At 35.3% G+C, this 25,182-nt stretch overlaps 1 protein-coding gene and 1 pseudogene across 1 annotated transcript; one reads left to right on the top strand and one right to left on the bottom strand.

Moving 5' to 3' along the window:
• Window positions 1-1,012: 1,012 nt before the first annotated feature.
• Window positions 1,013-14,888, bottom strand: LOC108334781 (scopoletin glucosyltransferase-like; annotated as a pseudogene).
• Window positions 14,889-19,163: 4,275 nt separating this feature from the next.
• On the top strand, window positions 19,164-23,857 carry LOC108334604 (uncharacterized). The gene is made up of 6 exons (XM_017570474.2): window positions 19,164-19,648; window positions 20,473-20,708; window positions 20,784-21,042; window positions 22,600-22,779; window positions 22,854-23,009; window positions 23,391-23,857. Exons 1-6 carry the CDS (start codon window positions 19,619-19,621, stop codon window positions 23,556-23,558), a joined length of 1,029 nt encoding a protein of 342 aa, XP_017425963.1. The 5' UTR covers window positions 19,164-19,618; the 3' UTR covers window positions 23,559-23,857.
• Window positions 23,858-25,182: the final 1,325 nt, after the last annotated feature.

A 25,182-nucleotide genomic window follows, 5' to 3' on the forward strand; every position in this document is an offset into this window, starting at 1 on the left:
TAAATGAATTATATGAAAGTTATAACATTCACCATTATAACAAGTTCTTCAATTGATTGGAACAAAACTAGATAACTTGACAATTTTCATGAATGATTATTAGTAATTATCAATGGAACCTATAATGAAAAAGAAATAATTAGTTCAATAATTGCCATAAATTTAAAAATAAAATACTATACTTTGTGAGTCAATCATCCATGTTTTGCACATATTGTTAGATTTGAATTTGTGTTACCAAACTTTTGAATTGCTTGAGGATAAAAAAATCCATACACCACTTTTGTTCCATTCTCATTGTGTCATTATACCTAAAACAATGAACTATATGTTAAGTGTGATAGTTTTAACATGGTAAACATAGAAGACACGTTACTATTTTACATGCATCATAGATATGTTGGTAACAAACTCTATTATTCTCATAAGATAAGGTTTACCCATTCAAAAAAACATTTTTCATAACTACTAACATGTAATCTATCATAAATTTAATAAGGAAAAATTATCAATATTTTGCTTTAATCTCTAAAATATATGAAATAAAAGTTGTCATTCAATATCACAATCAAACATGTATAAAGATAACAACACAAAATGGTTCAAATCAAAACTTTATCAAACTTATACATAAACTTATACATAAACTTATAATGTATACATTATGAACAATATTTTTTTAAACTATTCACTCAAACAATTCAATATTTAATATAAATTATTAAAGTATAACCATTTAAACTAAATCACAAACAAAAACTAAGTTCAGTTAGTGAAAACATCTAAAAATATAATTTAAATAACTAACAACATATAATATAAATTAGGCTTAATAGCTTATTTTGTCCCCAGTTATGGTGAGTTGTGTCAATTAGGTTTTTCTTTTTAAAAAAGTGTCAATTGCATCCCTATTTAGTAAAATTTGACTCAATCAAGTCTCTTCCGTTAAATACTCAAAAACGACGTTAAGTTTTTCTTCACTCTCTTCTACTTTTCTGTACAAAGCAGTTTGTCAGTACTTTTTACTATTCTGCACCTCTGCATAAAGTGATACAAAATAAGTTTCACTATGTTGTCTCTCAATGTTGTCTCTGCACACCAACATCTTTCTCTCACCAAAACCTAGCAGTTCCACTATGTTGTGCCCACCTCCACTCCAATTTCCCGCACCTCGCTTATCAGCTTCTCTTTGTAGAACTGTTCTCCGTGCACCGACCAAGTAATCATGGGGACGCCACCACTCAGCCTCCACGGTGGAATTCCACCCGCAATGGCTCAAGAATGCTCCAACGGCGTGGTTCAGGATAATCAAATGTGGAGCCCACCCCCTGATAACCATCCACTTCTCTGCATTCCTCTCTTCAAACCCCTCGGGCATCCACTTCTCCTTCTCTTCCTCACTCTCCTCCTTCCCCTTCTTCTTCAGCACCACCCATATGAACCCATGACCCGACGCTTCCATCCCGCATGCAATCTCGTAAAGTTGTTTATCCGGAAAATGACAAAGGCTCCCAAAGCATATGTACACCATCGAGTTTTCCGCCTTAGAGTCAAGCCAACTCACACACTCATGCATACTCACCACGCTCTTCGTGCCCCTCTCTGCTTTCTCTTTAGGGGTTCTGGGTATAAGAGAGGCCGACCCCAGATGCCAAGCTTTGTGCCCCGTCGTTTTCTCGTATTAGCGGATGTATTCTTCTTCGTCAAGCTCCGCGAAGTTGTTCACGATTAGGCCGTAGCTTCCGAGCTCCGTCTCTCAGTAGTTATCAAGGAATTTGGCCAACTCCTTCGGTGGTGATGCGTTGAGGGTTATGGAGTGAGGGAAAGGTTAAACTGAGAAGAGAATTGGAAGAGTGGGAGGATGAGTGTAGGGCACAGACAGTGAAGAGGGTGGCTAAGAGATTTATTTAGAGAGAGAGAACCCAAAATGACAATAAGAAAGAGACAATATAAGTGCATTATCCCTCTCATATTGATCAGTTGTTTCTCTGTAATTTTGTGACTCTTAGTTGTGTGCTCTTATGATAGAAATGCAAACTGTTTGCAATATAATTTATACTCTTCCATAAAATAGGATTGTTCCTTTTCTATTGAGCTCTTTTCTAGATACATATCTGAGTGTTAGGTGCCCAGTTGTACCAAAAATCCAGCAAATGAAATGCCAAGTGCTAATATAGTGATAAAAATAATGAAAAAGGCTACTATAAATAACTTATAGATATTGTTATGCTGATATGTATGAGCTTTGAATTTTCTACTCTTTTATCTTTGTCACCTTATAATGAGTTTTTAATCCTGAATGCAATTTTTGAAGGTGTTGACCATGCTTGTTCCTATCAGGAAAATGGAACACTTGTGGGAACTGTTATAAATGTTTTCAATAGTGAAGCCAACGACCTACTACAAATTGCACTTGATTCATCTTTTGATATGCTTGATAAGAGTGGCAAGTCAAAGTCTGCAAGAACAGATGTATCTGATCAACTTGTTTTGGTACCTTTTGTTGAAGCCATTGTTCCAGATGTTGATATGAAAAGAAGAGAAATGCATATTACACCACCTAAGGGACTCATGGAATTAAATTTACGATTTGATGGGAGGTCCAAAAAAGATAGGCGCCAACTTGTGAGTTATACTTCCGTGATACTTTATTACTAATTTGTTACTGTAAGAAGTTTTTGTTGCCACTGAATATATGTTTGAATTTTTGAAAACTAAATATACTTCCCTAAAATAGAACTGATACAATCATAAGGTATAAATAAAAGTAGAAGAATAATTTTGTACATTAATATGGCTTAAAAATCAGGAAAACACTTACTCCTATAACTGTTCTAGCTAAAAAGAACGAAAGAAAAACTCTAGTTACATCAAATCTTATTATTATTATTATTACCATACATTAGAAGACATTAATTCTAATTGATTTCCATATATCAAATCTCTTGATTCTAGTTTCTTTTTGTAAGAGTTAAAATGCATGGTTTTTGTTATTGAAAGATTTATTTTGAAGGCATGTGGGAATTGGAGTGCGATGGTGATAAAGTGCGAACGTTAGTATGTGTTTTTGGAGAAGTGGTATATGTAAATAGTATTATGGGAGAAGAGAAAAAGGAAGAGAATGGGTTGTTGAAAATGAAGGAGAGTGAGAGAAAGGGTGCAGTACTAGTGAAGAGAGGTTGAGGAGAAGGAGATAGTAGGTGTTAGAGTTGTAGGAGTTATTGTTAAGACTTTGACAAGTGTACCAAATTGTTCTAAGTAATAAAACCGGTAAGACCGGATATCGTTTCCCAAGAGACTCGTGTCACCAAACAATCGTATAATTTCCAGCTAACTTAGACTAAAGAATGCTTCATAATTTGTGTTTTTGTGCAATTAAAGTAAACATGAAACATAATTGATAAAAGTGATCTTAGATACTCAAACACTAGGAAATGGAAAGATTAGAAATGACATGGAATGATATTGTTGGGGGTATGATTTCACCTACTTCACTCTTATGTATAGAAAATCACTTCCTCTTCATTAATATGCCAATGTCAATCTACTAAATTACTCAAACCCAATTCCTTGGTAGAGAGAGCCTAGACTTCCTTATTAGGTTCCAATCCCTTGGAAAACCTAACAATTGTTTCTGCATTAAGAATTGAGATCTGAAGACAACCAAAGGTCCTAGCTCTATTCCTAGATACTATTTCCTTTAGGTGTTTAATCCAAGTCCAGATTTACCCAACATTTTCCAATATCAAGCAAACCCTAAAATCATGTAATGGGTAGCAATTTCACAACAAGCATTAAGAAAAGGAATTAAACACTAACAATCAATGAAAGAGGCATAAATTCATTCAAAACATAGTGGTTTACATAAGATTTCAGTGGCTACATCAATCCCCCAACAATAATGAAACTAGCTCTCCATGAATGGAGAGCTCAAGCTTACAACAATGGTGGAAATGGAAGAAGGAGGAAGACCCAAGGTTGAAGAAGGACTGTTTCCACAGCTCCTAGCTCGCCTCCAAGAGCTCCAATTGAGAGAAATCGTGTTTGGGCAGCCAAAGATCCCAACCCCTTCGCGTTTTAGGGTTAAATAAGCTAGATCTGACACATCAGCAAAAGTCGCGCCCGGGCGCCCTCTCAGTCGCGCCCGGGCGCGAGCCTCTCGGAAAAAGTCGCGCTTGGGCGCCCCATTTCTCACGCCCGGGCGCAAGCTTCTCGCAAAAAGTCGCGCCCGAGCGCCCCTTTTTCACGCCCGGGCGCGACCAGAACACAAAACTGGCACCTGGTCACTTTTCTGTGCAGAAACTGGCCCTGGTGCAGTCACGCTTGGGCGCCCCTCAGCCAGGGGGGGCTTGGGCCTGACTTTTCAGCACTGCATCATTTTCACTTTTTCTGCAGATCTGCTTGCTTCTCATGCTTGGTTCAGCTTTAGACATTATTGGAGACTCTTCCAAGCTCATTATTAGCTACAAAATAAGGGATTATTGATGAAAGCACATCAAAGTAGCCAAAGATACAATTATTTAGAAAACAAGACAAAAGAAGAGGATTTAACAAGTTATAAGTTATAAAGGAGTTGATTTTGCTACTAAATTGATGCTTAGATAGTGGTAAAAATTAGCATTATCAAATACCCCCAAACTTAGAACCTTGCTTGTCCTCAAGCAAAAGGTATCTGTCTTTAACACAACAAAATTTTCAAAAGCACAACCGAATTCACAATGCTTGCTTAACTTGAAACAACTGGAAATGTATAACAAATTAGTCTTCCACTGTGGTGCTCACAATACATTGAATCAATCAAATGTCACAGTTTATAAGAGATCAACAATCATGGCAGAATGCTTTATTGAATTATGTAGAACCAATCCTCACTCAAGATAGTGTTTTACTTTAATGCTCTAGTGTATAAGGATGTGTATCTATCACTCTACTATCACAATGTCACACACATCAACTTTGCCCTTCGTTTCAACCGAATTAAACACATTCACAAGCAAGTTAGCATCACAAGGACTTTGATTGGCTTGTATTGAGGTTGGGCTAAGAAAGAAACATGGTTTTTCTGAATAATAAGCACCTTGAGCTTAAGAGATAAAACAATTTACTTCATGATATTCTATTAGTCTCTCTCTTTGCTTCACAATTGAATAAACCACTTCTCAACTCATTTCCCAATTCTTTTTCAAAGAATTCATTTTTCTTCCTCTTCTTCTTCTTTCTTCTTTTTCATTACTTTTCTATTTTTCTCAATACACCCATACTAAACAAACTCCCCCAAACTTAAAACATTCTCATGTAGTACAAATGATTGCTCTATTACGCTCAAGGTAAGGAAATCAAGGAATTTTCAATAGACTTGAGGTTCAAAGAGGGAAGACATCTTTCATTAAGGTTGAAGGGGTTAGTATTGGCTTATTTGGCTCAGAACATGTAAAAGAGGTAGAAGAGTAAGATGGCCTTGATCATGTCCAACAAGCAAGCAAATGATTCAATTCAGAGAAACTCAGGCAAAGTCAATTGTGATCTAACATGATAGCATTTACAAGAAAAATATAAGGCACAACATCTCACAAGATTAACTCAAGGTTCCACAACATCATGAAGCAACTGCCATAAATATTGATCGCAATTAAACATAGAGCATTCTCATAATTTTCATGAAGAAAGCAACCACAATTTGAACTAACTTGAACCATCTCAAAAATCATTTCATATTCAAGCATAAGCATCATGGTTCAGCACAGTCTATCAAGCCAGATAACTAAAACAACTTAACTAAAATTGAAAAACAAAAGCTAACTAGTAACCAAAGTAAAAGAAAGCAAAATAAAAGGTCCTGTGACTCATGATTTGTAGCTCATTGTTAGACTCCTTCATTTTCTGCACCACCTCCCCCAATAAATTGGGTTGGTCCCCAAGCCATGCTACTTGGGTCGCATATTCCTCTGTTTACATCTCTACTTTGTGGCGGCGTTTGTTTTTATTCTCTTGGAGTTGGATGAAGAAGTCATTTCTGCACAAAAGATTGAAAATAAAGTTTGCAAATGTGAGCTCACAATGTATGTATTTGTAACAAACAATCATTAGATCACATGATCATGAGTTCACAAGGTCAAACGCACACAGAATACACAAGAAAAATCACAAAACACAGCCTGGAGCATGAAAAATTTGAAGCAGAAGAGAAAAATAGAGTTGCTGAAAAATCTGGTCTGGTTGGAGCTAGCTGGAGCGCCCCTAAGCAGAGGGCGCTGGAGCTAGCTATGGGTCAGAATGCCAGAAAACTGGATTCGTGCTGAGCGCGCTGGAGCGCCCCTGAGCAGAGGGCGCTGGAGCGCCATACCAGATTGCAGATTTGCAGAATTTCACAACTACACCTACGATTTTTGGAATTTGGCACTTCTTGATGCTCAATTCAGCCCAGATTAACATGTTTTCACTATACAAACTTGATCAAATCCATAAGGATTGAAATTGAGTGCAAGAATGCCAATTTAGGTGCACACTTCCAAAGCTTTCTTCTACAACTCAAGGCTTCAAATTTTACACTTTAAACATACCTAAACTCAACATAACCATTCACAACATACACAATCACACTAGAACACATAAAAACAGATTGAACAATTCTAAAACACATCAATACACAATAAAACTCAACATTACACTAGTTAACCATTAACAACACAAAAACTACAATTGAAACTAACATGCTCCAAAATAACAAAATCAAATCAAAACATTCTAAAGCAAATTCAAACAATAAAAACACACTCAAATAACAAAATCACACAAAGAGAGAGGGTTAGAAAGCTGGGTTGCCTCCCAGTAAGCGCTTGTTTAACGTCATTAGCTTGACATCATTAAGCTCAAGTTTGATTCTTGATGTTGCAGTGCCTCTTCTTGTCATGACACCAACATCCTCTCAGTAATTTCCTAGTCACCAACTTGACTCTCCTAGAATATGGAGCCTCGATCTCAAGTACTCCATTTATCTTGATGCTCTTGATGACCCATAACCTATTCTTGAATTTCACTGGTTTGCCATGTTTGGGCTCATCGCTTGCTTTCACAGAATTTTGGTGAACTAGTTCTTCTTCCTTTTCTTCTTCCTCTCCCTTTACTCTTGGGGATAAACAGCTGAGGCTCCTTTTGACCAACTTGGCAGCTTTCTCTGTTAGACTAGTAATTGATAAAATTTCATCAGTGGCTTCAATACTAGTCTCTTTTTCATGATTTTGCTGCTCAACTCCAAAGACGTTGAAAGTTACTTCCTCATCTTGGTCCTTTAATTTCACTGTTCCTTCTTCTACATGAATGACAACCTTTGTTGTCTTCATGAAAGGTCTTCCAAGTATGAGTTGTATCTCTGCATCTTCTTCCATGTCCATAACTACAAAATCCACCGGGAATTGGAGTTTATCTATTTTGACCACCACATCTTCCACGACACCATACGGATACTTGATGGATCTGTCCGCCAGCTGCAGCATCATTTTTGTAGGCTTGACTTCAAGACCACCAATCTTCTTAAGCATAGATAGGGGCATCAGATTGATACTAGCCCCCAAGTCAACGAGAGCCTTCCCTATATCATGGTCTCCAATGGTGCACGGGATGGTGAAACTCCCCGGATCTTTAAATTTTGGAGGAAGAGTCTTCTGCATGATGGCACTGCAATTTCCCTGTACTTCAATTGTTTCCTCATCTAAATATTTCTTCTTGCTGAGGATTTGCTTCATGTACTTCGCATAAGCAGGAATTTGTTGCAGTGCTTCGGTCAATGGCATGGTGATCTCAAGTTGATCAAATATTTGCTTGAATCGAGCCAACTGTTTCTCCTTCCCTTTAGTAGATGGGATTTTTGGGTAAGGGAGGTGTTTCACTATTTTTTTCTCTTTTTGCTTTTTCTCTTTTTCTTTTCCTTTATTTTCTTCTTCTCTCCCAACAATCTCTTGATCTATTTCCTTGTGTGCTTGAATCTCATCTTCATTGCTTCTGTTTTCTTTATTTGGCAGTTGTTTCTTGTAATCAACCCCAACCTCTTTTCCACTTCTTGTTGTAATGACATTGCATTCCTCCTTAGGGTTAACTTCATTGTTGGCCACAAAATTCTTTTCAGGTTTTTCCTCGAGCTTCTTAGCAAGTTGACCCACTTGTATCTCCAGATTTCTAATGGAAGCTTCAGTGCTCTTGTGGTTGGAGATGGACACTTGCATAAACTGCTGAAGAGTGTCCTCTAACTTTGAGGTCCTGTCAGATACGGAGGGATGTGGTTGATATTGTTGTTGAGGTGGTATGTTTGATGGCCCCACTTGTCCTTGGCCCATGCTTGGGTGAGGTCTCCATCCTTGGTTGTAGTTACCTTACACTACAAGAAATGCGTTAATTACCGAAGACTTATTACCGAAGGCCTTTAGACCGTCGGTAAATAACGTTTTCCGAAGGCTTATGAGCCGCCGGTAATGTGTTCGATTAATTAGGGCCAAAAATAGGATATTCCCATTCTCAAATTCATTTCGCACCAAAGTAATAATCTTCGTCTCCTCTCAAAGCTGGCCACGAAAACCCCCTTCCCCCTTTGCTCGAAACCCTTTGCCCACAAAACCCTTGTCCTTTGCATCAATCCTAAGCACAAAACCTTGGAGGAGTGATTTGCAGTCATCCCTGTCTCAGCTGCCAGTGTGGTTTTGGGCTGTATATCGCAACGTGGTGGGTTGGGAGGCTCTATTGGAGTTCAATCATGAAGAGAGGGTTAGAAATAGACTAATGCAAGTGATTGTAGAAACTAAAGAGTAAAGAAAGGTGCGAGTGCAAGCTAGGAAGCATTTCGGGTTGAGTGCGAGACGGGTGAGGTTACGGAGTTTGGAGGAAACATTTTGCGGAGAGGGCAAACACATTTTCCAGGTATGAAGAGCTCTTAATTTCTTGTTTGGATTAAACGTAATGGATGAAATCTGGTTTGAGTTGGACGAAACTAAAAATCAAATTTGTATCTTTTGAGTTTAGAATATTGTATGATGGCTGGTGATTATTGAATTTAGTTATACTCTTAGTTATTGTGCTGATAAGATTAAATGTAACCAAGTAGTGCAAATGTTGTAGTTGTAAGGGATATTTAGGAAATAAAGATGCAGAGAAGTTTTTGTAATATGGTCATGAGCATGTGATTTTGAGGACTAAGTTAATATGTAGGAATGTTAAATACTGATGCATGAATGTATCATATTTGGGTAATGGGGTTAAAGCTATTGGTTAATTTGTTTGGACTATTTAATAAGAGAATGAAAGTTTATTTTGAGATACTTAACTGCTATTAAGATCAATTCAAAAATAAATCTATAAAAATCATTCAAAAACAGAGGTAAAATCCATTTAAACAAATTTTGAATGACTAAAGAAAGCTATAAATCAACTTAAAAATTAAAATCTTCAAGAATTCAATACTCAAAACCTACCAAAGCACTCTAAAACTAGGCTAAACAAGGTAAAAGTAAGAACTAAACTAAAACAGAAACAAACTTGTAAAGAAACTTCCTAATAAAGTCTTAAATGTCTAAAGAAAACTAAGAGCACTTCAAAAGTCACTAATTCTAAGAGATTCTAAAACTCACTAAAGAAAGCCTAAAAGTACACTCAAACTAGTATAGAAATGAGGACTACACTAATTGCAGTGCAGAAAATGCACTGCAGCTTTGTAAACAAGTTTTAAATGTTAAAAGCAAGTTAAGAAACAACCTAAAACCTACCTCTCTACAAAAACTCAAAAATTGACTATTGAGAACCTAAAACTATGCTAGAAATCTCAAATCATGAAAAATTCTCTAAACTAACAGATGAAGTTGTAATGTAACTATCTAAACATGTTTTAAATGGTACAAGACTATTGAAAACTATGGTAACTAATGAAAATAGGAAAGAAATCAAAATCTGCTTATGAAAATCGGAAAGATGCACTAGAAAGGTCAAAAGTTGCAAATTGCACTAAAGTAACCTAAGAATGTGCAATGTTCTTATCCTAACAAGAGTAAAGTAGTCAAATGAAGCTAAGAAAGATGTCAAATTGTATCAAGTAGCTAAATATCAAAATTTGGGTACTTAAAACCTAAAAAAGTGTACTAAAAAGGCGAGAAATTAGGAATTCACCCATGGTAACCTAAGAATGTGTATTCTACACATCCTAACAAGTATAAAGTTGTGAAATGAAGCTAGGAAAATACTCAAAAGCAATAAACTACCTAAAACTCAAAGTTTGAGTAGTTAGAACCCAAAAAAGTGTACTAAAAGGGTGAGAAAATGACAATTCACCTAAAGTAGACTAAGAATAACTAATGTTAATATTCTAACAAGTCTAAAGTAATGAAATGACACTAGGAAACTACTCAAAAGCAAACAAGTACCTAAAACTGAAATTTTGAGTAGTTAGAACCTAAAAAAGTCTACTAAAAAGGTGAGAAATTTGCAATTCACCTAAAGTAGACTAATTTTAACTAATGTTAATATCCTAATAAGTCTAAATTAGTCAAGTGAAGATAGGAAACTACTCAAAAGCAAACAAGTACCTAAAACTCAAAGTTTGAGTAGTTTCAACCTAAAAAGTTCACTTAAAAGGTGACAAATTGCCAATTCACCAAAAGTACAGTAATTTTAAGTAATGTTAACATCCTAACAAGTCTAAAGTAGTGAAATGATGGTAGGAAAGTGGTCATAAGCAAAAAATTCCCTAAAACTCAAAATGACACTACTTAAAACCTTAAAAAATGTAGTAAAAAGTACCTAATTGAGTCATTACAGGTCAAATTTCGTTCTGCTGTGATTTTGTGATATTTGGAAGTTTAAACAAGTCCAAATTGATGTATTAAAGCTGTTAGAACCATTGATATGAAGTTAGAATGACCTATATGCAATTTAGTATGTCAAACCATCATATTTGAGCCATTTTTTGAACTTGCAAAGTGAATCTGAGTTGCATTTCTGTTTTATGCATAATTAGAGTTCAAATAAGTGTATTTTGATGACTTAAAACTGTTAAAATGATTAGCAAAGTGTTAGAATGGCTTAGGCACAAAATCACTTTCAAAACCACCAATTTTGAGTCAATTTTGGGAAGTAGAAAGGTGATTTTGAGTAGCAGTTTGGTTTTGAGTTAAATTTGAGTTCTAACAAGTTTCAATTCACCAAACAAAGTTGTTGAATTGGTGAAAAGCAAAGAATAACCTAAAACTCAAAGTTTGAGTATTTAGATTATAAAAAGTGTACTTATAAGGTGAGAAATTGTCAATTCACCTAATATAGTCAACATCCTAACAAGTATAAAGTAGTGAAATGAACCTAAGAAACTAGTCAAAAGCAAAGGATTAGGTAAAACTCAAAGTTTGAGTTGTTAGAACCTAAAAAAGTGGTTCCAAGTTGGTGAAATGCTGTTGAAAATCAAGCCAAATTGCTACTTTTAGAGCTACTTCTTTGTCCAATTCAGCAACCCTTCCATTACCTAGTATGCTACCCCCTTGGAGCAAGAATTCTGGACCTTGGACGCCTCACCAAAACGTCACAACACCCCACCACACACTAAACCAGTCACAGCAAAAATCTGCACTGCACCAGATTTTAATTTCAAGTAACAGACTTTGTAGCACAATTTGAAGGCCAAACAAGTGGATTTCAAATGATTTTAAGCCTTGAATCAATAGAGGGACACAAAAGGAACCTAGGAGAGGCACTAGATCAGATTAAGCACGCAAGAAAAGTAAAAAACGAAGAGCCAAAAGTAGTGCAGTAAGGTGTTTGATAAAAATGCAACTGTTTGATGAAAGTCTCCAAAGAAGTGCATATTTTGTGATTTTCGGTTTTTGGGGTTCAAAACTGGATTGCTTGGTTTTCAAATGATTTTTATGATTGGATTATACTTTTTTGATCATATAATTCCATTTTCAAACATGTAACCAGCTCTTGCCAACCCATAATTGAAATTTAAAGAATGTACAAAATTAAACACACTAAAAATGAAAACTGCACCAGAAAAATGGTTTTAAAAGTGTGCTTTCAAATCCAAAAATGAGTGGCAGTGTTTCTAAAGCTCAAGTGATGATTCAAGCAACTTTATATCATCAATTTAAAGGTGTTTAAACATTGAAACAACAAGGAATCACACTACACTCAAAAATCACTAATTCACTTCCAAATTTAAGCAAAATTGATGGTTTAGGAAGTGATTTTGCATGTAGGCTCAAATTTGACAAAATGAACAGTGCACACAGGTTTGAAATGGTAAAATAAACTTGTTCAAACATTCACAATGGACAGAAACAACCAGATGCTTCAAATCACACTTGCTATAGCCAATTATGCAGCATTTTAAACCCAAAATTAGCACTAGAATTGAAAACACACACTGGAATCAAACTGTACAGCATAAACAAAGCTAAAGGAAGTCCTAATTCACCAGATCTAGGTACAAAATCTTAGCTAGGAGATTTTAAATGGCCTAAGACACAACAAAATTCTGATGCAGTTTTGGTGACATTTTCATACATATTTGTCTATAGTAACTATGATTTGTTGAATCTTGCTGTGTTTGTGCATATACAATGTTTGAGCAAGTTTATTTTGCCATTTTAAAGTTGTGTGCACTGTTGAAATGATCATTTTTATGCCTATATGTAGAATCATGTCTTAAACCATCAAAATTGGCTTTAAAATGAAAGTGAACCAGTGAATTCACATTACAATCTGTTTTCAAACTGTTTGAGTGTTTAAATATCTTTAAAATGATGATAAAATTCTGCATTGCTGCATTGCTGTATTGCTGTATTGCTGTAAAATTCTGCATTGCTGTATTGCTGTAAAATTCTGCATAAAATTCTGCATTGCTGTATTGCTGTAAATTCTGCATAAAATCTTTGCTGTTTTGGTGTAAAATTCTGCAAAAATAGCTTACTATTTTGCTGTATAACCTGCATAAAAATCTGGTTGTTTTGATGGTATATTCTGCATAAAAATCCTTGGTTATTTGACCATGTGGGAAGAGCATACATGTGGAAGGATTTCTTATTTTATTTCTGTAAGGTGTGGGTGATGTGTTTCAATAGAAGAGCCACAGTGTGGTGGTGATGTGAAGAAAACAGAAGAAGAATAGACAAGAGTGTGTGGTTGTGAAACTGTAGAGTAATGGTGTGTGAATAAAAAGAGAAAGGAGATAGAAGAGGTTATGGCAGCTGTAAGTGCTAACTTTAGTTCAAAAATATACAATCTGTGAGTTTTTTTTATTCATGTCATCCATAATGAATTTCCTACCATTCTAGCTCTGCATTATTGAACTTGATCATTCTTGACTATTGAGGTTGAACTTTAATTATTTGTTATGATTGGTGTTTTTGCTTCTGGTTCAAACATTCCTGTAGACATAGTGAAGGCAACACGTGAATGTAAACAAGGTATAACAACAACCCAACCTTTTAACATTTAAGTACAGCCAATTTCATTACACCAATTCATGATGTAAGAAGGTAATATACCTATGTTGATGTTGGTTTTAGTTCTCTTCAAGTTGCAGTAGTAAAATAAATAATCCAGATTGAGGTTTATATCTCTTAATTTTATTGTATAATATCTCTTAATTTACAATCATATGTTTAACACTCTAGCATCACATTCTGCAGCAGCCCAGCGCCCTATTTTTTTTTCGCCCTTCGGAAATTACCGAAGGCTTTTGGCCCTCGGTAATTACCGAAGGCTTTTGACCCTCGGTAATTACCGAAGGCTTTTGGCCCTCGGTAATTACCGAAGGGCGAAAGCCCTCGGTAATTACCGAAGGGCGAAAGCCCTCGGTAAATGTTAGCGACAAGGGATTTACCGAGGGCTCTTTGGCCGTCGATAAGCCTTCGGTAATTACCTTTTACCGACGGTTTTGGGCTGTTTCCGAGGGCTTCTGGCCTTCGGTAATGCCCTTCTTTTTTGTAGTGTTAGCAGTCTTGATTACCCATATAATTCACCTCTTGGAAATTGGCTTGCATGGCACACTGACCATTTATATGATCTCCACCACATAGCTCACAACCTTGATGTTGAGCTTGCGAAAAATTCTGGAGCTCTTTAGGGAGTTGAGAGAGCTTGTTCATGAGAGCTTCGAGTTGTTGGGTCATTATTTTGTTTTGAGCTAACAAGGCGTCCTGAGATTGTAGTTGAAAAACACCTTTTTGTTGGAGTTGAGCCCTTTCATTTTGCACTTCATTGTCATTAGAAGCCATATTCTCTATCAGCTCATGTGCTTCTTCAGGTGTCTTCCATCTGATGTTTCCTCCAGCTGAGGCATCCAACATTAATTTGGTTTGGGATTTAAGGCCCCCCAAAAACATATTCAGGACGGTAGGCTCATCAAACCCATGAGTGGGCGTCTTTCGTAGTAAGCCCTTGAACCTATCCCATGCTTGACTCAAAGTTTCACTACCATCTTGCTGAAAAGATGAGATTTCCTGCTTTCCTTTATTTACTTTTGACTGTGGGAAGTATTTGTTGAGGAACTTGGCAACCACGTCCTCCCATGCCGTGAAGCTATTCTCAGGAAAAGAATTCAACCACACCTTGGCGTTTCCTACCAACGAGAATGGAAACAGGCTCAGCCTTATAGCTTCATCAGGAACATCATGAATCTTCACAGTATTACATATCTCAATGAAGGTGGCCAAATGATTGTACGGATTCTCATGAGAAAGGCCCTGGAACTGATTGTTCTGCACCAAATGGATGAGAGCAGGCTTTATCTCCATGTTGGCGGCATTAACTCTTGGCCTAGAAATGCTGTTAAAGTGAAGAGGCCCTGAGAATGTAGAATAGTCCTCCAAGGTGCGTCTAGCTTGGCCATCACCATGACCATTTGGATTGGCGGCCATATCTTCTCCTTCTACTTTTGTTTCTACGGGCAGTTTTCTCAACTTCAGGGTCAAAAAGGAGGGGTTCAGATGATATTGTGCTCCTAGTACGGATTGTGCCCTGCATACACTGGAGACAACAATACTAGAGCACCAAGTTATCCGAAAATAAAAGAAAACAAAAATTATTCACAGTAAAAAGAATATAAGAATAAAGCCTAAGTTGGTTAAGAATTACACAACAGTAAAGTATTAACACCGAGTCCCCGGCAACGGCGCCAAAAACTTGTTAAGACTTTGGCAAGTGTACCAAATCGTTCTAAGTAATAAAACCGGTAAGACCGAATATCGTTTCCCAAGAGACTCGTGTCACCAAACAATCGTATAATTTCCAGCTAACTTAGACTAAAGAATGCTTCATAATTTGTGTTTTTGTGCAATTAAAGTAAACATGAAACATAATTGATAAAAGTGATCTTAGATACTCAAACACTAGGAAATGGAAAGATTAGAAATGACATGGAATGGTATTGTTGGGGGTATGATTTCACCTACTTCACTCTTATGTATAGAAAATCACTTCCTCTTCATTAATATGCCAATGTCAATCTACTAAATTACTCAAACCCAATTCCTTGGTAGAGAGAGCCTAGACTTCCTTATTAGGTTCCAATCCCTTGGAAAACCTAACAATTGTTTCTGCATTAAGAATTGAGATCTGAAGACAACCAAAGGTCCTAGCTCTATTCCTAGATACTATTTCCTTTAGGTGTTTAATCCAAGTCCAGATTTACCCAACATTTTCCAATATCAAGCAAACCCTAAAATCATGTAATGGGTAGCAATTTCACAACAAGCATTAAGAAAAGGAATTAAACACTAACAATCAATGAAAGAGGCATAAATTCATTCAAAACATAGTGGTTTACATAAGATTTCAGTGGCTACATCAATCCCCCAACAATAATGAAACTAGCTCTCCATGAATGGAGAGCTCAAGCTTACAACAATGGTGGAAATGGAAGAAGGAGGAAGACCCAAGGTTGAAGAAGGACTGTTTCCACAGCTCCTAGCTCGCCTCCAAGAGCTCCAATTGAGAGAAATCGTGTTTGGGCAGCCAAAGATCCCAACCCCTTCGCATTTTAGGGTTAAATAAGCTAGATCTGACACATCAGCAAAAGTCGCGCCCGGGCGCCCTCTCAGTCGCGCCCGGGCGCGAGCCTCTCGGAAAAAGTCGCGCTTGGGCGCCCCATTTCTCACGCCCGGGCGCAAGCTTCTCGCAAAAAGTCGCGCCCGAGCGCCCTTTTTTCACGCCCGGGCGCGACCAGATCACAAAACTGGCACCTGGTCACTTTTCTGTGCAGAAACTGGCCCTGGTGCAGTCGCGCTTGGGCGCCCCTCAGCCAGGGGGGGCTTGGGCCTGACTTTTCAGCACTGCATCATTTTCACTTTTTCTGCAGATCTGCTTGCTTCTCATGCTTGGTTCAGCTTTAGACATTATTGGAGACTCTTCCAAGCTCATTATTAGCTACAAAATAAGGGATTATTGATGAAAGCACATCAAAGTAGCCAAAGATACAATTATTTAGAAAACAAGACAAAAGAAGAGGATTTAACAAGTTATAAGTTATAAAGGAGTTGATTTTGCTACTAAATTGATGCTTAGATAGTGGTAAAAATTAGCATTATCAGTTGTAGGAACTAAAGTTGAAGAAGAAAAATAAGATGGTAACTAGGAAAAAAAATAAGTGTGGAATGCTATGTTCAGTGAGTAGTGTGATAATGTTGGTGAATGATGGAAGGAAAATTGGAATGAGTGGAATTCTCGGACCAATGCAGCAAGGAGGAAGGGAGTGTGTGATTTTGCATGGGAATGATTACGTAACTTTGGACACTGGATTGGTGTTTATAAAGTGAGGAAGTGTAAATGAAAGAAGAAAGAGATGAAGAGGTGTGTAGGGTGTGTGACGTGAGAGAATCAGGGGAGAGAGAATCTGACAAAAGAAAGAGAAAGTCTGCAGTGTTGCAGAGAACTAGAGGAGAGAGAAAAAAAAGTTAACGCCGTTGTGCGTATTTAACGGAAGAGACAATATTGACGCAAAATTTATTAAATAAAAACTAATTTGACACGAAGGGACAAAAATAAGCAAATCTAAGGACAAAAAAAAAGGCTATTAAGCCTATAAATTAATTTAACTATTTTCTATGAATATTTAAAGTGTAAACTAATATATATGCATATTAAAACTAGTTTAACGCTCTAAAATATAACCATTTTTAACAAAGTCTAACCTTACAAAATTAAACTCACATTCAAAAGTATAAATAAAGGAGACATTCATACGAGTTTAGGGTTTAATAAATATTTTGTATTAATTATATCAATCTTCAAACACTATCTACAAACAAAACTAATTCAAATAAAGTTAATTGAAAGAATGATTTTATTTTAAAATTATATTTTATTTGATTATGAGATTTGAATGGATACATATTGATTTAATAAAATTATGGTTGAAATATGTTAATATAAAAATGTTTATTTTCAATAATTTAACCTTTTATTATTGTTTTGTATACTTATATATATATATATATATATATATATATATATATATATATATATATATATATATATATATATATATATATATATATATATATATATATATTGGGAGGTTACACAAAACACGTCCAAATTTAAAAAATAATAAGTTAATCCCGTTGAACTTTAAAATCTGAAGTGCTGAGGCCTGTTCTTTAGTGTATTGTTCTTTTTTGAGGCGTATTTGTTGGAAGGGGTGAACATAGTTCTTTTTAGAGCTTCATTGGGGACAATGAGAAGCTAAGCTTACTAATAATAATTAAATAAAAGGCGTTACAATGTGAAATAGTACGATAAATAATATGCATTTTTACTGTGTAGTAATTTATATGAAAGTTATAATTGAGCTTCATTAAAAGTAATTAAGAGTAAATTATCTTTCTTGAATACCAGTTGTAATTAATTAGGTAATGACCCATTGTAATCGCGACCGGTGAACAAATAAACTTAAAATATTTAATACCTATTTTAGTCTTCGGTTTGTAGAGTGTGTTTAAAGTTGTCTTCCTTTTTTTAAAAGTTCACTTATGTTCTATATTATTTTGCAAAAAGGGTTCAAGTTAATCTTTTTTACTTATAGTGTTAATGACAAATTTGCTTCTTGACAATTATTTTACAAAAACGGTTCAAGTTAATCTTTTTTACTTATAGTGTTAATGACAAATTTGCTCCCTGACAAAGTGGTACTATGAGATTATTTGAAGTGTTAATTACATTTAAGGTAAAACACGTTTTAGTGATGACAACTAAATTTAAAATATAATTTAATCAAATAAACATATTTGTAAAATATTAATTTTACTCCTTTAAACTTCTTAAATATAGTGAAAAAAATATCACTTTCTAGTTTTTTCTTTTTTTAAATTTAGTCGAACTTTATCACACTTAAACACTTCAAATTTAATTAAAATTTAAACTACTCCTTACTTAAAATTAAAATTGAAAAAACTAATTTTAAAGTTGACATAAGTTTTAAATTTATATAAAGTCTATCTAATTCTTTTATTTATTTAAAGTATTTGTATACATATAGAAAACATTATACTTTAAACTTATTTACAAGTCAATCACAACAAAACTCACCCTCCAAACCAAGAATAATTATATGTTTTTTTCTTTCTTATATAATTCAGTCAACTCGTTTTGTGACCATTTCTTTTAAAGACTTTTGAAGAGTCGTAAATTTATATTTAATGTTGTGTATGTTAGGTAAAAAAGGTACATTTGTTCTATGTGGCACCATTTTACGAAAGATTTAATTCCACACACCACTTTTTAAACGTTCCATGTGAACTAGTAGTATCATTCATATCAAATTACCACATCACACTACTCATAATTTCCTTCCTTTACTTTATAGTAGTTAGGAGTAACACCTTTTTATAATAAACAATAACGCCAAAATCATCACCCTGTCCAAATTTTCTCAATACAAATCATTACTTATTTAATACTATATTTCTATAAACAATTATAGTTTTAGGCAAAATAAGAAAAAAAAAGAGTAAGTTTTGCGGAGAAATCATGGTTATGTATTATAAATTATTTAAATAAAAAAACGGAAAATAATTAATTAATTAATTAAAAATATAGTAAAACTAGAAAAGGTGAATATTTTATTTAATTTAGGTGAGATAACTAAGACTACTATTATACAGAAACAGAGAAAAGAGTGCTTTATTCTTTTTCTCGTTTTCTTCATCATTCACACGCCTCTTGCAGTCGCGTGTGGGCCTCTACCCACCTACCAAACCACCGTTATGCACGCCAGATTTGTTACTGCTATTTTAACTCCTAATAATACTAATCATCGCCATTGTCATGATAATAAGATTAGTGAAAGAAAAGAAAAGAAAAGAAAAAGAAAGAAAAAGAAAGAACGAACCAAGAAGAACATTAATAAAATAAAAGTATTTTGATTTTGAAAGAGAGAGAAGAAACAAGACAGCAAGCATAGGGAATCGTGAAGAATGGCACCTTGTTGGTGGTGGTGTTGTTCTCGTCGTCTGTATTGGGTTGGGTTGGCTTTAGGGCTTTGAATGCCATTTGGGGTTCCGCTCTCAGGCAATCGAGCTCCAAAGCTGACCCCTTTCTCTCACTTCTCACTCACACCTTCTTCTTCTTCTTCTCTCTCTCCAGAACTACAATGGTAGAAGACATGTGTTTGTTCTACAAGGTACTTGCTCTCTAGTTCCTTATATGCTCCTTTCTACTGTTAAACCCAGATGTCCTTTTTGCACAATGTGTTGCTTCTCTTGCTTCCCTTGTTTTCCTATTCTTCTAACTCGCTTCTCTGTGTACTATTTTGCTTAAACATTTCAACTTTCTACCATTTGGGGGGTTTCTCTCTGTTCAAAAAATCAATTTAGAGTGGCTTCTGGTACTTTATCCTCTAATTCTGGCACTCTGGGAGTATGCTATTACGAGGGAAGATGAAATAGTCACGCGTGTTCATAGAAAGAGTGGTTTAAAGTCGGGTAAAGAATAATTAACACTGATACATGGGTTTAAAGTGGAACACTTTAGCACTAAAAGAAAAGAAGAACACTTTAAGCTCCTTTGTAGGTTTCTGGGTTATTATCTGGATTTGGGTGCTCATTATGCTTTAACGTGTATATTTATTAATTTTTAGCAAATGCGTGCATCTCTTGTGCTTTGTCAGGAACTTGCCTTGCTGGATTTTTTTTTGGTTCATGCGTTACAGAGACTGATGCTTTATGCCTCTAAAGTTTTCATTGTTGATATGTTTTTGGTTATTTTCTTTTAATTACTATTATCCTAACAAAGTCAAGAATAATATCTTATTTTGTTGGAAAAATTACATCTGGATGGTAGTGGGCTGGGCACCATTTTGAGAATATCCAGTGTGTTCTTTTCCATTTATGTTCTTCTGGTATTTTGAGTGAAGGGGAGGCTCCATCAGTTTACCTACTTGACGTCTAGCAATGAAAGTTGTCGTTATTTGCATTTTAGTAACTTTTTCCGCGTATGTGGTTGCAGGAAATTCTCGTTATGAAGCCTCCAAAGAGATCACCGATGTTGTTAAGGGCAGCAGTTGTGATGTTTTCGATGGTTTGTGGCGTTTTTATCTTCTCTGCATGTTTAAAGCAGATAAGCACACAAGCTAGGACTACATTTGTGGATTTTAAAGTCATTGACAACCATTCTCGTGGTAGATTGAATCTAATGAATACTCCTCACCTACTACATTATCCTAAACCTGTATCCTTTAGCAGGTATTGGGAAGTTTCTGTAAATCTTTATCAGTTGCCTTTAATTAGGTGCTCATTGATTGCCACGTTGTTTGCCAGGAACGAGTGTGATCATAATCCTGTACTGTTCTTTGCCATATTGTCCAATCAGAGATCAGGTAGTGGGTGGTTTGAGACCCTTTTAAATAGCCACATTAATGTAAGCTCGAACGGGGAGATATTTTCTGTTAGAGAGAGAAGGAAAAATGTGTCTTCCATTTTGCAGACTTTAGATAAAGTTTACAATTTGGACTGGTTCAATAGTGCTTCGAAGAACGAGTGCTCTGCTGCAACTGGCTTAAAGTGGATGCTTAATCAGGTATACATACTTTTTGTTTAGTTTTCTGAGTATTTACAGTTGTCAACAGATCCACACATTTATTGATATTAATGCTAGTTAATTGCTTGGGCAAGTTGTGACGTTTTTTTTTCTGCTAAAGAGACTGCTGTTAAACTTTGCCTGATTATATCTGCCAAGGGATTGTGTGAGGTTATGTTGTAGTGTTATGCTATTTTCTGCACTTGAACGTGTTCTGGCCTGAATGATTGTCTAGAAAATTTCACAAAACTGTTTGAAAGTAGTTCCCGATTCACTTGAAGTCTTGCTATAATATCACATGTCAATCCTGAAATATGTTACAATTTACCAACTCACTGATTGCAAACTGAACTCCTAGAGTCTGTTGAAGTACGCTTGAGCTTATGTTTTGCTAAGAAGCTTCAAGAAGAAAAACTCTACTTATGCTATTTCTTTCAGTAGGCATAGTTGCATTGCGATATATATGCTACTGGCTTTGATTGCATTTAAGTTTATACCCATAACTATTCCTTGTATTTTCTGTTGTAGAGGATTTAAGTTAAAGAAAACCTTTTGATACTTTACCTTCATCACGATTTCCCCCTTGGTATCTGGAATCAGCCATTTCTATTGCCAGGTGTGAGCATTGAATAGAAATGGGCTACTAGTTGCAAATGAGTATAATCTGGTCTGTGAAATTTGTGATGCAAGTATTACATCTGATTGCAATCTAAGCAGTGACAAGTGTTACCAAAGGAGACTGAATGGACTCACGAAATCCTGATGATTAATATTTACATAAATTTGGTTAAATTTAGTTAAGTTTGGGTTCATAGACTTGATCAGCTTTATGAAAATATTAAGAAAAGTACTTTCAAAAAGAATGGGGACTACAACATCTTGTTCTTCAAATTTTCTTACTGGCTTTGAATATTAAAATGATTTTACTTATATGCCTGCGTTGGAAACTTGCTTTTTAAATATTTTTGTATACTATTTAAGGACTGTCATACAGATGACCTACCCCCTATTTTTTAGAAAGATGAGAATATGCCCTCCAAGTATCTCTGGTAGTTATTAACGTTGGATGCTTCGAGCGGAATTGTAGCATCTCCTGGATTCCCTAAGACTAAGTTCTACATATTTATCCTCCTTAAGTGCTCATAAGAATTTGTGTAATGCCAAGAAATAGTATTAAGAATGTTCGGTGTGAAGAATTCTAGTTTCTTTCCTTGAGGATCAGGAGTCTAAAATTCAAAGATCCTCTGCATTTTTGTTTTGCTTTACTTGTATTTCTTTGACCTTGAGTCATCTTGTGTTTAAAATGCACTTCTAGTTCTATTGTTACTTCAGGATCAGGAAACATAAATGTGAAAGCAATCGTCTTTAGGATGGATTTATGGACTGGAAATTCATGTGGCTATGAAATTTTTGGAGTTTCACATATGTTGTTAACCTGACATCTATTTGCTGTCCTGCTCTTTCTCCCTCGCTCTCAGACTCTGTTTCCATATAGTTTATGCTGATGTTTGATCTGGTTTGAAATAATAAAAGAACTGAGAAATCTGGATTTTGCAGGGGTTGATGGAACACCATAAGGAAATAGCGGAGTATTTCAACCGCAGACGTGTTTCTGTTATATTTCTTTTCCGGAGGAACTTGCTACGCAGGATGGTATCAATGCTAGCCAATTCATATGATCGTTATGCCAAGCTATTGAATGGAACACACAAGGCTCATGTACACTCTGCAGAAGAGGTCTCTTCATCCATCTTTCGTTTGATTTCTCTTATTATAGTCATGTAGTGAGGCTCATAGTTGGTTTATTTTAGGCGGATATTCTTTCAAAGTACAAGCCTATCATTAATTCGACATCCTTGCTGGATGACTTGAAGGATATGGAGATGAGATCTGCTAAAGCTTTAGAATACTTCAACAGAACTCGGCAAATGATTGTGTACTATGAGGATCTTATGAGAAATCACACTGTAAGGACCTCTTCATAAAATCTTAAGTCATTTGAAGGTTGCAAAATAGAAAGGAAAAATCCTTTTGGATGTTATGCTATCACAATCTGCCAGTGATAACTTATAGTTTGAGTTTAGCTAAATACTTATCTAAAATATGACAACAAATGGATTTAGCTCCTAGAGTGAAGTTAATAATACTTCAAATTACACAATTTCCAAAACTTTTTGTTTTCTATTTTTCACCTATTTCTATTCTACCAAGGAACTAAAAATGACATGTCTGTATTTTTTCAACTTCTTTCTTCTGAATTCTTTTTCCACAACCAAAAACAGGATTAATCATTTCTTCTAGTTTTCACTCTTCATTACATGATTGTATTCACCGTGTGTTTGATGCAGAAACTAATAGATGTTCAAGAGTTCTTAGGGTTGCCTCAGATGGAGTTAACGAGCCGTCATGTTAAGATACATAGAGGACCATTGTCAGACCACATTCAGAACTGGGATGACGTTAACAAAACGCTGAAAGGAACCGTTTACGAGAGTTTTCTTGAAGCTGACTATTAGTCGTAGTCTCTTCTATTCTGACTGCTGGAAAAAGGTGTAAATACCATACCAACTTCGCTCATCTTTTGCCCCAGTAAAGCCTCAGGGTTCAAAAATTTTGCTTTGGCTCTGGAACATTACCTCAGTGTTCTATGCCTTTTTTGGTCACCCACCTACTAACACGGTTGATGAAATGAATGGCTTCTTCTTCCTATCTAGTTTTCTTTTGTTTCTTTCTTCCTCCCCTTTGTTCAGTGAAACATGTACATGTCTTTGTCAGCTAATTGATTTAAGTAAAGATCATTATTGTTTTGTTCAAATCCGTGTTCAATGATTTGTTTGTTTGGTTTAATTTTAACTCTCTGAAATGGCAATATGGCATCCCATTAATTGTTTTACGCTTTTAGCTTCTCGAAGTCACGGACATCATGTACTCTCTTTCATTGTATTGTAGAAAGGTTAATTCAAATTGTAAAGCTTTGATTTAAGATTCCCTAATTAGTATTTGGTTCGTTTGCTGATAAAAAATCAAACTAATTTTGGAGTTAAGAATGTCGTCATATATTTAGTGACCTCACGTGAAACCATTTTTATGGGAAAAATTTAAGAAAATGTAATTGTCTATGTCGAGTTGCATAAGGTAAAGTTCATTAAGCAGTGACATTAATGACATTGGAACATATGTCAGCAAATGCTTACAACTATGGTGACTTTGGGTGACGATTGTTCTTTATCTTATGGTTGCATTTGGCAATGGTGAAAAAAAGTTACAGCAACAAACATGGCTACTTGCCATCATTAACCAACCACAACACAAATTCTATTTAACCTTAACATTCAGTTTCAAATCTAGTTGGAAAGTTGACTCTGAGTGAAGTCCCAACGGAGATCCACTCTCCGTAGAAGAGAGGAATGGTAAATTAATTAATCTCTATGTAGGTAAACAAAATTAAACTAAAACAAAAAATATAACTTTGCGAAAAACAATACCTGCATAATAAATACTATAATTCTATAGTTAGTTATGAATTTAGATACAAAGTTAACATTAATCCTTTTCAAATTTATGTATAAACAATAGTATGGAAAGAAGTATGCTTTCTGAACTTTTATTTCATCGGAGTTTCTATGCAATTGGAAAGTGATAATGTAATAAATGTAAGCAGTGCATTATAAATTAAGGTTCACTTACCTTTTTAATTTCTTCTAAAGTTAATTTATCTCATTTGGTACAATAAAGAAAACCGAAACACGAATAAACAATAACAAATGTAACTACTTCTAATTCATAGATTTGAATAAAGGAGACAGCTCTTAAAGAAACGTGAATGAAAGAAAAAGTTGCGTTGAAATATACATCAGCATTGCTTTTGACATTTGCGAATACCCTGTTATATTTGTTGTCACAAAAAGTCAATTGCTCCGTCACTAAAACTCATTAACCAAATTAAGAATATACCCATTCAGTTTTATTATATGTTGAACCCATGACCAGGGTGCCAAAATGTAATTAATCGTGAAATTAAATAATAAACCCATCAATTTACGTCCCACTTTTCTCGTTTTTATAATACACTAAATATATTTAAAAGGGAAGCTTTTTATACAGATGTGGCCATGAATATTAAAAAAAATAACCATTATC

Source organism: Vigna angularis, chromosome 10 (assembly GCF_016808095.1).
Source record: "Vigna angularis cultivar LongXiaoDou No.4 chromosome 10, ASM1680809v1, whole genome shotgun sequence".
In the NCBI taxonomy this organism is placed as follows: Eukaryota; Viridiplantae; Streptophyta; class Magnoliopsida; order Fabales; family Fabaceae; genus Vigna; species Vigna angularis.